Genomic DNA, 17,642 nt, shown 5'->3' on the forward strand with positions numbered 1-17,642 from the left:
TTTGCTGTTTGCGTAAAAATAATGACAAAAGATTGATATAAATATTACATTATTTTTAGTAGTTGAACCTAAAACGTTTAATTATGATGAATTAGTTTAACCAAACCCCACCATAGATTTTGAGTTCTTTTATTATACCATCAAACAATAATCTATGCATTTTCAAATGAATTGAACTGTGTTTTGTAAGGTAACGTTTTGTATTAATTTAGTTCTTACTACTTACATTTTAAGAAATATTTTATTTTAGGTCCAACAATATATATTTCAATTTAGTCTATAAATTCTTATTTCTAACCATCCAAATATGTGTTATATTAGGCATTGGACTTTAAAAGGTAAATGACCTTGATTAGGTACAAAAACAAAAACATTTAAATACATTTTAGGATAACACTTATTTTTGTGCATCTTGTCACGTGACAAATTCTTCTTATTATTTTTATAAAATATTTTATTTTATCATGTGAGTGATAATAACGAGAGAGATAATGTATAAAAAGGGGTGCATGTATCTAAATGTTATCCACAGAATTGAGAGGTTAGCTTGAAAGACTCTATTTGAAAGATTTATTCACCCATCAAGCATAAAATTAAAAAAATGACCTGTACATTTTACAAGTTCGTAACTCATTGTATACAACACAAAACTAAAATAAGTTTAACTCAATTAACATACAAAATGTGTTATATGAATCAAGAAGGGTAATTATTATTAAAGTCTTATGTTATTGTAGTTGAGTTATAACAACTTTTGTGTATGTGTAGATTGTTTTAGTTTGAGTTATTAAAGTATGTGTTGTTGGTTTGTAAACTGTTTTAGTTTGATAAGAAGATAATAAAGATTGTAGCAAATAATAAAAAATGATAGACCTAAAATAGTAAAAGTTGTAACAAATAATAAATTCATTAACAAATGAGGGTTTTTACGAGGAGAATTGTCAAAAATAGTAAATTTGACAAAATATTTACAAGCTATAACAAAATTTCAAATTCTATCAATAATAAACATAGCTAGTGAGATGCTTATATGAGTCACATTGATACCCAATGATAAAAGGATATCACTAACTATTTATGATAGAATGAAAAAATGTTAATATAGTTTGTAAATATTTTAATTAATTTTGTTATTTTTAAAAACGCCTCTATATATAATAGTGTTAATGGTAGCTAATTGAAGATTTACAAATAGTATTTACTATAGTACGATATGGTAATTATTATAATCTTAGGTAATCTTTGTCCAAACCATCCTTGAAATGTTCCTAATTCAAAATTTTCACTTCATTATACTAAAAGAATACAATTTCAAAAATTTCATAAACTAAGGTGAGATTTAATTTTAGTAACAAAGGATTAGAAACATAAACACATACTTTAAAAGCTTACAGACAAAAATGGATTGTAAATCCAATGAAAATATCATAAAACTTCAACCAAAAGATCATACATTTAATTTGAAGCTTTATGAGTACATATCTTTTCAATGTGAAAAACAATATATAGATATGATATCTAAACCCTACCAGTAAATTAGGTTAGGGACAAAAATGACTATGAATATTATTGTATGACAAAAATGACATGAACTTAGCTCAACTGGTACCTCTGTATGTTCCTATGGACAACAGGTTTCGGGTTCAAATCCCCACCCTGCCTTCTTCAACCATGAAGCAATTGAAAATTTTGATTACTTGTCGTGTTAAAATTGAACTTGTTTATGTTTTTAATTAGATTTTTGTTTTTTTTTAAAAAGATTAATGCTTTTATATTTGAAATATGAAATTTTTAATTAAAAATTCAATCTATTAGACCAAATGGCAAATCACAAACTTACAAGTGTATGATTGAGAATTTTATTTTCCGTTTAATCATGATTGTTTTTTTGATTAATATAGCAACAAATGGATAAGGATTTAGCTAAGATTGTGTAAAGGCCAAAATTTAAAAGGCAAACGGCAACTTTTATAATATTATTAAGCTTCAAATATATATATATATATATATATATTATATATATATATATAAGGACAAAATTTTACTTACAGATAATTCATACAATTCCACTTGATATTTCAGATTTCTATTCAATAATTGTTATTGGAGTACACTTTTTTTTATAGACATTGGAATACACATTACTACTACAAAATATCAAACCATTAATATTATGGTGGATTTGGACTAAAGAATATAAATGACTTCTTGTGAGAATATAAGCAACAAAAGTTGAGGAGATATATAGCACGATTCAGGTCAAAAGTAGCAACCTAGGACCAAGATGGGTCAAGGGAAAAGGGATGACTTGGGCCTCGACCTAGGGTGAGTATTACCAACATGCCTAACCTAGAAGATCACCTATATATTTGCCCAAAATATAGCAAAAGTAATGTGCTTGACCTCATTAGTATGAGACCAACACTAGAAAAAGGCCAAACAATTCATGTCTCAGATACACTTTATCCAAATTAAGTTAAAAGATAACCTTAAAGCAACGTTGTCCTGAAACGACACCTGTAAAAGGTCAAATGAGTCAAGTTAACTTAGAAACCCCTAAGTAGAGGGTTTCTAGATCAATTACGTACGCATATAATCACATCAAGATAGCTCTAATGAAAGTAAGTTCATTTCAATATTTAAACTCTCTACTTGCTACACATAATACTTTTTGACGTAAGGATTAGAATCTGTGTGACAAATACAAATTTTATTTGTATGAAAAAGACTATATAGGTTTAGAAAGTATGATATAAGGGAGAAAATAAGGTATTTTAATTTTGATTTTGACTTAATAATATCATTTTTAACCAACAATAATCATAGTGGATTATGAAAAAAGAGGGACAGAAAATTTGAAAAGCTCAAGGGATGGAAAAAAGTGAGTGTTATTCCCTTAAAGAAAAAGTAAGTTGAGTTTGGTCCCTTTCCTCTTTCTCTAAAGGGGACATCAATTTCAATAATGATGCTTTCGTGCTTCCGAACTCCTTTTTTTTTTTTTTTTGCATTGAATTGCATGCTTCCAAACCCACTTTCACTATGGAAGAACTCACCCTATTCAAAATTAGGGTTTGTGGGATAAACAAACCAAACCAATGGATAGTACTACAACCTCTCGCGGTACTTAAATTTCGTTGTAAAAAGGCGATTGTAATTAATTTGGTCTTTTTTTAACCTGACCATTTCATAATAATGACTACACAAGTGTGAGATTTTTCTTCTTCTAATATATAACTAATTTTGAAGAGGGAGAAATTAAACCTCCTACTCAAAAAAAGAAGAAGAAAAACATGCATTAAATTTATTTTAGTATTAAGTGTTTTGAGTTCGTCAAATCTACGTTTGTCACGTTTTTTCGATTATATAAAATTTACTCGTATAAGCTAGTAGATGACTCTTTTTATTAAAAGAATTAAAGATTATATTCGGTGATTCTTTTGTTTATAATAAGGTTAACACACGTTATTAAAGAACAATAACATAAATAAAGGAGAATAATCATTATGAATATTGATTTGATTTTATGTATAGGATAAATAGGATGAAATAACACGTTCAATTTTCCATGTAAAACCTGAGAAATATATTTGAGGTTAGTTTGGTAGACTACTTTTAAATATAATAAAATTAATCAAAATATTTACAAGAATAGTAAAATTTTGTATATTTGAAAATATTATGCAACTTGCTCAGGTTGATCATCTTAAACAAAATTTGGAGCTAAACAATAATTGGTAGTACCTACAAGTAATATGTGAATTAAGTTATTTTAAATCAAATCTTTTACTAAACTACAACTGTGAGAGAGAAGATTGAGACATGAGATCAGAAGATCATATTAATTACCATCCGATTAAAGCTCATTCTCAAATTTTGAAGAAATTAAAAGGAGTAACAAAAGTAACTATGAACTAATAATTCAAATCCAAATTGCATGAGATGTTCAATGAAGCTTTTTTTTTAAAAAAATAATATTATTGTCAATGTATACTCAAATTAATTAGGAAAACCTAAACAACGTTTTAAACAAATAATTTTATTTTAACAAAATATTAAAAGAACAAAAAATGAACACGTACAATTCTAAAATGGAGTTTGTGACTTTGGTTTCCAGTTATCTAATCTAATATATACTTTAATTTCATATGATATATATAGTAGTGTGAGTGGCGAAAAAGATTTAATTATTTATTTTAGTTTATAGAATAATATAGATAATTTTTTTAAAAAATATATATATAATTGAAAAAGTGAAGTATATTTAATAATAATATAAAATAAAAAGTTTGATGTTTATAAAAAGAAGAAAGGTAAAAGGAAAACAAAAAACCCCATGATATATGCTCTATTGTGAGTAGCAACATTGATTGATGATGATCACAAAACAAAAGGTTTGACCCACTTTCTTTTTGTCAGCATTTGGTTGCCATTTTGCTACCTAAAATGAATGGTCATCTGGGTCTTCTTCTACTTCTAACCCCATCTCCATTTTTAATTCTTTTCTTTTTCCCCTTCAATTATAGATAAAATTATTAAACCATACCTAATCCCACTACACTTCTCCACTTTTCATTCTTATTTATTTCTTTATTTGGGTCAATGTAAATATGTATTTGGATGATTGGATATATATATTGATAATGTAAATCCCAAATCAAATTCTTCTCATGGTCTTCTTTGTGAGATAGAGAATGGGTTATTTTCTCAAAACGACTATATTTTTCCAAATAATCCGACAGAGAAGAAGATGGGAAAAGACATATTAGATTTAAGCATTTTTGTGTATATATATATATAATCTTTCTCATCGTTGGGTTCTCTAAATTAATTGATGAATGATTTCATTTTTGAGGGCTTTGTCACTTTTTATATTTTTTTATTTTGTAGATGTGTGGCAATGGTAGGTTAACAAAAGGAAATTAAACAAAAGTATTAAATATTAAAAACAAAAAGAAAAAAGAAAACAAAAGAAAAGAGAGAAAGTAGGAAGTGATGATAGATTGGCATGCTTAGGAGGGCACAGTGACATTATAATGAGGAGGGGGAGCAGGTGTACTTAAATCATACCCACCTTCCCAAACCCTAAAAAAGGCCTTCATAAACCTAATATTTATATGAGGTCCTCTAGCTCAAAATATAATACTTTTTTGGTTTTTTAAAAGTGGACACTACTCATACACAATTGTGTTGAAACGAAACTTACATTTCTCAAAATAAGTTTTTCTAAGTCCTTTTATTCTTCTCATCACATTTCTTATACGTTTCCTTTTTTCTTTTTTTGTTATGTTACCTCATTCCTCTCTTTTCTACTTCGTTCTCATAATCTTGTAGTCATTTGGTCTTATTTCTTAGGGAGCAAGAGAGGAAAATGAAAATTAGGGCAACATGAAACAAGATCATGCAATAATATTATAAGAAGTGAGAGATCGGAAAAAAAAAATTAAAAGTGATTGAAATTATAGAAAATGTAATACTTTATGTTGACTCTAATAAAGTTTGTTATAAAACCTTATTTTACAAAACCAAATCAAATATTATTTTTGTTTGACACCGTTCTAAATAAGTTTATTGTCAAGATATTCTAAAATTAACTTTTGAAAGTTATTAATCTTTTAACAATTTGGGCTGTGGGTGAACACTAAATGCAATTAAATTGAGTAGAACAACTTTTTTTTAAGCCTTGGTTCAAAATTAACTAATTAAAATGAATTCAACTGTTTATAGTATATATAATTCATATACTTCATGCATCTATACTAAATAAATATTATATTCATATTCATTAAATATGACCACATTGGTTTCAAACGATATATATATATATATATATATATATGAGATTCAAAAAAATCTTGTAAAAAAGCGTGGAACTCTTCAAGTTGTAATGTGTTGAGAATGTTTATGAAATTTGTAAAGAATAAGTTGATAGTGGATCAAGAAATCTCGGCGATCTTCTCTATCTATTGAAAAATTGTTTATCCCTACACCCACATCCAAGTATATGCTTCAACGTGAATTAAACAATGGTAAATTAATACAATTAATAGAAGCTTCTCATAAAATACCCACCCATAACCTAGTGGATAAAGTACATTCCATAGTTCGATCATGGGATTAACAACTTATCATGCATTATATTCAATGACTTTGGCATTTGGACATTAAACAAATGAGTTAGTAGCAAGTTGGGTGAATCGAGTGGTTGAGTTTTGTTGGCTTCATCTTAGAGACCACTTGAAAGAGAATCTCTAGTGAATTTTTGTCATGAATATCTAAATTAATAGGATGAATGGAGCCGTACTTATTTTGTTCGAAACAAAACAATTAGGATTAGGCTCGTGGAACTAGAATGTGTATTATCCATATTAGAGTTGTTTAAAAAGAAATTAAAATGAAGGTAGAGTGAAATGATCGATGATTGTAATAGATACCAATAAAATCATTTAACTGGACATGCATATTTTTCCATTTTACTCTCCAATGGACGGTTGCTTGTAAGATAACCTAATTAGTAAAATTGAAAACAAATGGGATAGGATAAATTCAAAGTCCATTAAGGTTACTTTCTTTCATAAAAGATATATACAGAAAGCAATTGTGTAGTTAAATTAGTCCAAATGTGAAGAGTGAACAAAATTATATACATTGAAAGAAAAGAATTCCAATATAATTTTATTGACTTTGGTGTGTGTGTGTGTGTTGGGCATTTATCATTGTCAAATTTCCAGCTTCTTTGGATATGTCAGACAACAAATTGAAAAAATTGGCTAATGTAATCAATATGTATTTATGTAAAATTGTTGCAATTAAATTCTCACCAACTATACACCCTTCTCAACAAATAAATAAATAAAAACAAAAACCATTCAAATTGAAATTATACCGATCCCTTTCTCCCCTTTATTATACATATAATAAATATTAAAAAAATATAATAAAGTTTCAGATTTTATAAATATTAGAATATACGTAGACACGTTATAAAATAACTTTGTTATATTTAGCAAGTATCTCAACCCTTTTTTCATTTACAATCATTTTTTAATCATGATTTATTTTTAAAATTATTTAATAATTTTTTATTTTTTATTTAATTATATTTCATGCTAAACTTTCAATCATGATTTTATAAAAGAAAATTTGAAAAATAATCTATTAGACATTAAATTGAAAATTCGATATCCATCGAATACATGGTTGCTTGGTACACAAACTTTTTAATGACTTTGGCGTAAACAATTCAATTTTACTAGTGAGTGTAACACATTTATTAAATAACTACACATTCATATTTTTGTCTATAACTTTCACATATTTCAATTAAACTCAAGTTATCATAAACTCAATTTTACACCTATACACCTTAAATACAATTTATTCATTTTAACATATTTTTTCTCGCTCTTATTGATTCAACTTGTGCACCAAACGTCTTCTTGAAGTCTTATCAATAAGTTTAAGAACCTAAAGACTTGTCGAACATTTTTCTTATATTCAAATAAAATAAAGATTAATTTTTATGAATATAACAAAACACTACAATATTTACAATTCGTAATAACAAAATTAAAAAACCTACTAAGCTTGGTAGAAATTTTTCATAAACTCCAGTTTTGTCATTGATATTGTTAATGATTCGTCATTTCTCTTTCTTCTTTTTATTTGCAATTTATTTTTCTTCTCTTACTTATTTCTTTAGCTCCTCTTCAATATTTTCCTTCTTTTATTTTTATTCATCTACTTTTTCTTTCTTTCTTATAGCCCATCTCCCATAAATATTACGATCGTTTAAATATCTCTTTGATATGACCTAAACAATCGTTTACCTAGTCAGCATAATTGTTTAGTAATGTCAACATGATTGTTTAGATTTGAAGCGTTTTTCCATTGTTAGAAAGAACTACACGATTGCATATCATAATCATAGAAGAAGAATTATGTGAAGTATTTTTCCCATAATTAAGGGTTAATAAGAACTATGCGATTGTGTATCATTTTCTACACTATCGTGTATTATGACCATTTAGAAGAAGAACTACACGTATGTTGGTGGTCGATGTTGATACTACTTACATGATTATGTATCATTTTCTACATGATCGTATGTTGATTGAGATATTTTTTGTATTTTTCATTATGAGTTTGTGAACTTTTTATGTTTTCAAAATTGTTTTATATAGTGTAAATATTTTATCGATTTGTTATATTTTAAAAAGAATTCGTACAATAACAAGAAAGCTTAAAAGTTTAAAAGTTTAAGAACTTATTTCATCAATTTTTGTTTAAAGTCAAGGTGGGTTTGATGAATTAGAACTTTAGAAAGAAATTTGTATTAAAAAGAGTATAAAGGGTTGAAATGTGAGGAATAGTTGAACCAAATCAATCACTTTCCAATTGTTAATTGCTCATTAATCTAAGTCATAAAGACACACTGTTCAAAAAAGAAAAAAGTTGACATCTTTACACAAACAATCATCCAAATTATTATGGTTTGATTTTTTTAAGTTGACCCCTCTCCATGAAACTAACAACCAAATTGAAAATTTGAAACAACTTTGATAAACTGATGAAATAAGAATAAGATAAATGTTTAATTTATCATCAAATTGATATATTCCAATTTGAAAAAACAAATCATTATTTTTTCCCTTTTCCAATCTGCAAATTGGAAAAAAAATTCAAAAAAAAAGTCAAAAGTATGTACCGAATCGGTAGAATTTACAACAAATACATTACTGTTCCACCATTTTTGACCTTCAAAATTAGTCACAGACACCCTCTTTTTCCCTCCAATCTCTCTCCCTCTCTTCTCAGTTTTTCTTTTTGTTTTCTCAATGAAGTGCTCGGCGCCGTTCTTCGAACTCAGAATTCTCTCTCAGTAATCATCTCATACTCTTCACTAATGCAACCCCACCACCTATTTTCCACTTCCCAACTGTTTGATTACGCCCAATCTTCAACACATGTAATGGGGTTGCTCTAATTTCTTCTTCTTCAGATCTGCAGGTCACTTGGGTTGAGCTTAATTTCCTTGACCATTCCAAGATTACTCTCAGAGTGTGAATTTCTTCTGGCTTTTTCATTGTTTCCCAGATCTGTTTCTGTTCGAATTGAAGAGGAGCAATGGTTGCAGAGCCTTGGATTGTGAAAATGGGGAACCAGGTTAGTGCTAATCTCAAACACGCCCTCCTTGAACCTTCTAAGAACAAGAACTCTAGAAAACCAGATATCGGTGGCAGTCATAAGGAAAAAATCGGTATTCTCTCTTTTGAAGTTGCTAATGTAATGTCCAAAACGATTTACCTTCATAAATCCTTGTCTCATTCTGCCATTTCGAAGCTCAAGAACGAGATCTTGAGCTCCGATGGAGTTAAAAACCTTGTCTCCTCTGATGAGGTTCATCTTCTTGAGCTTGTGGTTGCTGAGAAGATTGAGGATTTAAATAGAGTGGCTAATGTGGTTTCTAGGCTTGGGAAGAAGTGTTCTCAACCTGCGCTTCAGGGGTTTCAACATGTGTATTTGGATATCATTAATGGAGTTATAAATGTGAAGGAATTGGGTTTTTTAGTGAAGGATATGGAGGGGATGATGAGAAAAATGGAGAGGTATGTGAATGCTACGGCAAATTTGTACACTGAAATGGAGGTTTTGAATGAATTGGAACAAGCTGCAAAGAAGTTTCAGAACAATCAGCATGAAGAGAGCAGAAAGGCTTACGAACAGAAACTTATATGGCAGAAACAAGATGTGGGGCATCTTAAGGATATTTCTCTTTGGAACCAAACGTATGATAAGGTTGTTGAACTGCTGGCGAGAACTGTTTGTACAGTTTATGCGAGGATTCATTTAGTATTTGGGGACCCTTTTCTGAAAAAGGATGTGAATGAGAATGGCTCAAGTAATGATGTGAATCATCATGTTCAGATTGGTGCAGAGTCGGTGCAGTCGAAACGTGTGTCTGTGGAGAGAGGCATTGGACCAAGACGAGGGTCAAGTTTTAAGTCCCAAATTAGCTCAAGAAGAGGAGAGGTTCCATTGTTTACACCTGACGACTTCAATTTCCCTTGTGGAACAAATCCCGGGAGGCTTCTCATGGATTGCCTTAGTTTAAGTAGTTCAGTTTCTAAGTTGGATGATGAGGATGAGGACAGTTATGTTGACCATGATGATCGAAGCTGCCAAATCTCCGGTCGTAGCATTAGGAACAGTGGCTCCAGCCAATTCAGTTCGTTCAGTCAGGTGCAGTTCTCTGTTCCATTTGGGGTGGATCAAAGACAAGCAAAAAGTGTGATGTCTAACAGTGGTGGAAACGTCGGCTTCAAGAGCAGGTTATCTGTCTATGCACCAGTTTCAACCATTGGAGGCTCTGCACTTGCTTTGCATTATGCAAATATCATCATTGTCATAGAAAAGTTACTTCGTTATCCTCATTTAGTTGGCGAAGAAGCTCGAGACGATTTGTATCAGATGCTACCAACAAGTTTAAGATCATCCCTGAAAACACATTTGAAGTCTTATGTCAAGAACCTGGCCATATATGATGCTCCTCTTGCCCATGATTGGAAAGAGACTCTTGATGGGATCTTGAGCTGGCTCGCCCCATTGGCACACAACATGATTAGATGGCAAAGTGAGCGTAATTTCGAACAACATCAGATTGTGACTCGGACAAATGTATTGCTGATCCAAACTCTGTATTTTGCTGATCGAAAGAAGACGGAGGAAGCCATCTGTGAGCTTCTTGTTGGGTTGAATTATATTTGCCGCTACGAGCATCAGCAAAATGCATTGCTGGATTGTGCAAGTAGTTTCGACTTTGAAGATTGTATGGAGTGGCAGTTGCAATGTAAAGATTCGTATCTTACTTGAAGACTATGGTACAGCCTTCAGGCGTAGACATTTTCTTTCGTTTATTACACAGTGCATTTAGAGGAATGATAGTTCAATAGAATTGTGAATACTGAGCAGCTTTACCACACTGAAAGACATGATTGATGGGGACTTCAATTCGTCATTGTTTGCTGTTGAGAGGTATGAATGTTCAATCCAAATTACTCAATTGCATCCTTAACCAAATGAAACATGTCCTACCTCTGGAATCTCTATATACTTTGTTGGATTGAGTACTTTAGTTTCAAAACATTGCGATTTTTCATCTTTCTTCTTGACATACATCCGATCGTCCATGTTGTTTAAAGCTTGACACAGGTTATATATTAGCAACTTATAGCCGGTCGTTGATATATTCATGCATGCTCATTTTCTCCATGGAGAACCCAATCTCCGTAGGGAATCCCCACCCCAATATCTTCAAGATTGAGAATAAATGAGGGGTGGGGTAGGGATGAGGAAGCTATCACCACCCACCAGCCTGTTCCATGGACATGCCTTGATATATCCGATGTCTTATTGATCACTTCCAAATTTAAACACATAACCATTGCATTTCATGGTTATAAGCAATGTAGCAAAAACATCAGTTCATCTTGCTGTTATTTCAGTCTACAAACTGTCTATATGTTGCACTTCCAAGTCTGTTACATTGATTATTGTTCCTGGGACTGTTTTTTGTTTGGTCATGAACTTATAGAAACTTAAGTATCTGTTGAAAAGCTACAGCTTTTTGCTTTTCAGGTGGAAAATGTCTGTTTTTCTCCATTAAGTAACGAGGCTGAATCTTTCAAATGAAGATGGAAAAAGGGAATTTGGTGCTCAAAACTCCTGATCCCCAACTCCAGCATCTTGCTTATACATCATACAGTTAGTAGCTATTTCTCCCCAACTTTGCCCCATCCCACAATTTGTTTTTTGTTTTCTGGTGGTTGTAATTTAAATATAAAACAGTAGCTTGATGTATTTAAATCACAACCATGTCAACATCATATGCCAAATCAAATGGATGAAATGAAATATACTTCTTACAGGACATTGTTGCACTATATTAGCTACTGAAATATCTTGGTAGTTCATGTTAGAGATAATAAATCTATTTACATTCAGCATGTTTATATATTCAATCAGATTTCATTTTGTGAATGAAGAGTAAGGAAATAAAAAATGGTCCAAAGTTTCCTTAAAGTTGGAAGTAATGAATGTGGTGGCTTCACAGATCTGTGCAGCCATAATGGGATGGTTAGGTTATGAAGTTGCATTCATTGTGGCCTTAAATATCATTTGCCCATGTAGTTGGGTGCTCATAATGTGTTGCCATGTGCAACTTTAATTCATCAAATTTGTTGTCACATTACAAATTTGTCTTCAATACCACACTATATCAAAAAGAAAAAAAAATCTATTCCATTTCATGTAGGTTTAGTTAGGAGATCTCTTTTGTTTTTTTTTTGTCAAAAGCTTATTTGTGGTTTTATTTGTAAAGATTTAGATTGTATTTGGAATACATTTTTAAGTGTTTAGTTTAAACAATTAAAGTATTTGGTAATCACTCAAATAGTTGTTGATGTGTAGTTTAAACGATTTTCATCAAAAGAGATTTAATAAAAGAAAGAGTAATTTTTTTACAAATCAATTAAAACGGACCTCTTAATCTCCATCGGAGTGTGACCATTCAATAAATAATTATACAATTTTAGGAATAATAATTAAGTAAATATTTAAAAAATTTGTAAATATAACTATAAACTTTTATTGTTGGTAGATTACTATGGTCTATCATAGTATAAGGATTACATTCACAACTATTTCCATTAAATTCTTGCGACAAAATATATCAATTTTTTAAAACAATTACAAAATGAAACACTAATGATCTCTATTTATACAGAAAGCAGTCAATCTTGGTCCATCATGGTATATAGATTATATGATATTTTTCAATATTTTATAAACTTAAAAGTAAGTGTCCATTATTAATACTAATAAATGACATGTTGGGCCAGTTCATATATTGGGCTACATCTCACACTGGGCCCATAAAAAATGGGCTAAAATGGGTAACTCAAACATATAGGCATAGAGGCATAGCTATTCAGTGGTCTTGGAAAGGGCAGTAAAGATTTCTGATATTTGACCAAAGGGAACAGAGTTTGGTTAATGGTTTGTTTGAGTTACAAATCCACATATTATATCCTTTTCTTGAACACTACAAAATTAAAAAACAAAGTTAAGTTTGATTGGATGAATATCCAAATTTATTGAATCCCTAATAATGAAAGCCTCAGTTTTTGTAATAGTAATTATTGCACTCAAAATTAAGTAACAATGGCTGGGTTAAGAAGAGTACAACTCTTTTCTTCAATTTTAATATATCATTTTTCTTTTCATCCCATTTTGATATTTTATTCTTTTTCAATTTAAGTATTTTGCTTTCCCAATTTTTATGTTCATTTTATTTTGGTCTCAAATTTATGCTTTCAAGGGTTTTTTTTTTCTTTCTTTTTAAATATATATAAGCAAAATATTTAAACAATTTTGAAAATAAAAAAACTACAACCCCACAACAAAAAAATATTTGCTTGCACCATTAATTTATCACTCGCCTAATTTGAGCTTTAATAATCTTTTTTAACATCTTTTATATTTGTTACCCGAGTTTGAACCAAATAATACTAGATTTATAGATTAAAAAAAATCATTATTTCAAAAATACAAAATAAAAATGGCAGAAAAAGAGAAAAAAGATGATAAAAATGAAGTATAAACATGAAATATTTAAAAAAGAATAGTCAAACTTTTTTATTTGGTTACACGAGTTGTAAATATTTATATTTTCTCGATCTACAAGATTACGACGTCTGAAGATGTGTGTTGGATGTTCTGACGCTTAATCTTATCGGAAGTTCTTATTTTTTTTTTTAAAAAAAATACCTTCCATTATTAAATGGAATGCATTATATATCCATAAAGAGCCTTACCAAAAAAATTAAATCAATATTACTTTTAAAAAAATTCATTTAAAGTTTAAAATTGCAAAACTGTCTTAGAAGACCATTTTATATGAACCAAAATGCAGATTCATCACAAAATCATAAAATAAAGAACAAACAATACAAAGTTAAATGAAAAAAAAAATGTACCACCTGGTTTGCCATGACCTGTGATCCCTACAACATTCGTAACGATAGCATGCGGTGTCCTCTTTCCATTCTTTTCAGATTATTTTCAGATTTGTGAATAAAGAGAGATCAAAACAAAAAAAACAAGGATAAAAAGGAAAAGGAGAAGGAAGAAGAGAATAGAAAAAGAAGAGAAAAGAAGAAGGAGAAGCAAGAAGAGAAGAAAAGAAGAGAAGAAGAAGGGAGAGAGACGTTTGAGGAAAACATAGAAGAAAAGAAAGAAGAAAAGAAAGAAGAGAAAATATTGGATGGAATTAGAATTTTAAAGGATAATTTCCCACGGTGCTAAAATTTGAGTCGGGAGTTATATCCAACCAGTGTCGATGCTTTAATAAAGCGTCGAAAGTTCTCCACTATCATTTGATGCATTAAGTAATGAGTTGAGAGTTTTCTCACATTTGCCCTCTTCAAATGGGTGCGTCGGAGATGCATCTCCAACGTGATCTCTCCCAACTTTGTAAATCAATGTAGAGATCAAATCCATATTTTTACACCATATATTAAATATTGAAGATTTAAATGTCGGTTGAGTTTTAAATATGAAAATTTGGATGAATATAACAAAACTTCCAATTTCTTCTATTTTTTTAAATATTCCATTTTTGTAAAATATTTCAATTTTGCCCTTCTTTTCATTTTCTTCCTTCTATTGTTTTTCTTTTTCTTTTCTTGTCCTTTTCTCTATTTTGCAATTTTTCTTTTATTTTTTTTCAAACTGTTATTTGTTTGTTCAAGATCATTTACCAAATATAAAAGATTTTGAAAACAAAATTGTTGGAATTTGAATAGTTAAATCTAAATGCGTATACAACTTTTTTAAAAAACATAGTGTATCAAATTAACTATCATGTATCAAATATAAATGATCGTGTATAAAAAAAATAGCCAAATCAAAACGATTGTATACCAAAAATATTTTTGAAAAATTTGAAAACGATCATGTTCTAACAAATAGCTAAATCTAAACGATTGTGTAGCAAAGAAATCTTGAAGAAAAAAGATCTTGGTACAAGATCGTGTATCAAATATATTATGTGCAAGAACGGCAAATTAATCACTTGTCGATAAGGACATTTTTGGTATTTTTTACCGTGGATTTGTGTCCTTTTTTTTTGTTTTCCTGCTGTGTATATTTTTTAGAAAACTCTTTTTAAATATATAAAATAATTAATGTATCAATTTTATATATGACAACACAAATTAAGTAAGGTAAGAGTTTGAATTGAATTTTGTATTATTTCATTGATTAATTAATATTTGATCACTTATTTCTCAAAAAAAAAAAAAAAAAAAAAGAATCTATCACTTTACGTTGATCAAAGTAAGTTTAATTGAAAAAATGGTACAAAATGAGATATATTAACTGTAAATAATATATTTATATAATTAAAAAAATAGTAATAATGAATTGTTATGAATTAATTAGATGATATGAAACAAAAAACTAACCTTGAGGAATGAGGATTGTCTCACTCTCACCAAAATAATTGTTCAACCCAAAATTCCTCAAAATATGTTTAAAACTTATCACACTTCCAAATCAAACTTCCGATTGCCGTACACTATTTTGTGTATAAATAACCTCATTTTTTCTTTCCCAATTAATACTTTTTTCATTATTAATTACAATTATTTTCTCTCTCCCTCCCTCAATTTTTGTGAAAAATTAATCCTCCATTTATTTGTACAATTAGGCTCCCTTTCTCAATTTTCGCTAATCTGGCTAATTCTAATCCGTGGTGGGTCAGTCCGGTGGGGTTTCCGACCACCGCCCCGATATCAACCACCGTCGACGGCAGTGGAAGAGATAAAGATGAGGAAGAAGATGAGGCAAAGGGTGGGGGTGTGGAGGTCGGAAACCGCAGATCGAGAGGGCGGCCACCGGGATCAAAAAACAAACGAAAATCTCCAATCATCGTCACCCGCGACAGCCCTCACACGCTTAGCACCCACGTGATAGAGATCGTGGGAGGAGCCGACGTCGCGGACAGCATAAACCAATTCTGCTGCCGACGGCAACGTGGAGTTTGTGTTCTCAGTGGCAGCGGTACGGTTGTGGACGTAACAGTCAGGCAATCGGCGGGTTCCGGCGCAGTGATCCAACTTCGTGGCCGGTTCGAGATTTTGTCTGTGAGTGGGTCTTTTCTTCCCGGTCGAGACCCTCCCTGTTCAACCGGGCTGACCGTATACTTGGCTGGCGGCCAGGGGCAGGTGATTGGAGGGACGGTAGTGGGTCCACTATTGGCCGGTGGGCCTGTAATATTGATTGCTGCTACCTTTGCTAATGCAACTTATGAGAGACTTCCCTTACAACACCATCATAATTATGAAGAAAGAGAGGTTTCTCCCGCCACCACGAGTGCCGGAGAACTGGAGGAGCCCCTGCCTTATCCTCGGATCGAAACTTCAATTTACGACTTGATTCCACCGAATAATAATAATAATCATGCACTCGATGGCTATGCTTGGACTCATGACAGACCATCTCTTGTTTAATTTCACTCTACTGTATTTTGAAATTTCTCTTATGAATTTTCATGCTCTTTTTTTTTTCTTTATTTTTTTTTTAAATTTTACAAAATGTTTAGTTCTATTATCTCTATTTCAATACATTCATATCATTAATACATCTTGTATGAGTTCCACGTTGACATAATAAAGTAAATAGATATTATATTATATTATATGATAAAAAATTCATGTAAAAATGTGAAAAGAAGACAACTAATGAGAATATTAAAATAGGAAATAGTTTGACTAACTATTTTTTTCAACAAAGAGTTATTTATTTCTTTTCAAATTAATAATCCAGGAATGAAAAATTTGGATTGAGAATTTTTTGGATGAGTTAGATGAGGGAATTGGGGGTATGAGAAAGATGAAGTGTTTAGATGGGGGAGAGGTAGGCACCTGTTAGTTGTTCCACACATTAGAAGATAGTGAGTATGAATATAAGATCTGTTTACGGAACCTTCAAAAAAGTCAATAGTCAATAGAGTGGTAAGTTAAGTCTCTCCTCCCACATGCCCCCACTACCGCTGTTGTGTATCTACACCGCTCTGTATTTCAATTTTAAAACTTCATTTTTATAACTAGTTACCTTTCCCCCTTCTTTTCCATTCTAACCACTAATCCTCACTCTTCCTTATAATTTATAATTTGTCTCCATCTAACCACTACATGTTTAAGGTGAGTACTATGTTAATTATACTTATGACCTCATTCATATTAAACTCAAATTGTATTTAACACCGTCTCAGGTTCAATCACATAACTAATGATATTGTCCGTGAATAATATAATATTTTAATTATATTTTCTTTTTGTACAATTAACATCCTTATGTTAAAGTATAGATATATTATCAATGCCTTTTTTTGGTATTCTATTATGAAATATTGATATGACTAAGTATTATCAGTGATGAGCTGGATAGGAGAATTAGATTATCAAAGAATAGGGTAGTGGAACCAAAAAGTCTCAAACTCATTAGACAACAAGTATTATTTTGAATATATAAAATATGAACAATAAACTTCCTTGGTTACGTTTATGACCTAACTTTTACAT

General features: G+C 30.4%; 2 protein-coding genes across 2 annotated transcripts; both read left to right on the forward strand.

Annotated features, from left to right (window-relative positions):
• The first annotated feature begins 8,706 nt into the window (after positions 1–8,706).
• Positions 8,707–11,939, forward strand: LOC101220789. The gene is made up of 3 exons (XM_011650857.2): positions 8,707–8,878; positions 8,999–11,031; positions 11,635–11,939. The coding sequence occupies exon 2, from the start codon at positions 9,124–9,126 to the stop codon at positions 10,867–10,869; it is 1,746 nt and encodes a 581-aa protein (XP_011649159.1). The 5' UTR covers positions 8,707–8,878; positions 8,999–9,123; the 3' UTR covers positions 10,870–11,031; positions 11,635–11,939.
• Positions 11,940–15,734: 3,795 nt separating this feature from the next.
• LOC101221494 (AT-hook motif nuclear-localized protein 20) lies at positions 15,735–16,701 on the forward strand (the record flags this gene model as incomplete). The annotated part of the gene is made up of 1 exon (XM_011650858.2): positions 15,735–16,701. A coding segment is annotated over one exon (834 nt), but the record flags the coding sequence as incomplete, so codon positions are not given.
• Positions 16,702–17,642: the final 941 nt, after the last annotated feature.

This window comes from Cucumis sativus, chromosome 2 (assembly GCF_000004075.3).
Source record: "Cucumis sativus cultivar 9930 chromosome 2, Cucumber_9930_V3, whole genome shotgun sequence".
Classification (NCBI taxonomy): domain Eukaryota; kingdom Viridiplantae; phylum Streptophyta; class Magnoliopsida; order Cucurbitales; family Cucurbitaceae; genus Cucumis; species Cucumis sativus.

What these genes read in the sequence shown, in the direction of transcription:
- LOC101220789 (XM_011650857.2), top strand. Translation starts at nt 9,124, where the DNA reads ATGGTTGCAGAGCCTTGGATTGTGAAAATGGGGAACCAGGTTAGTGCT.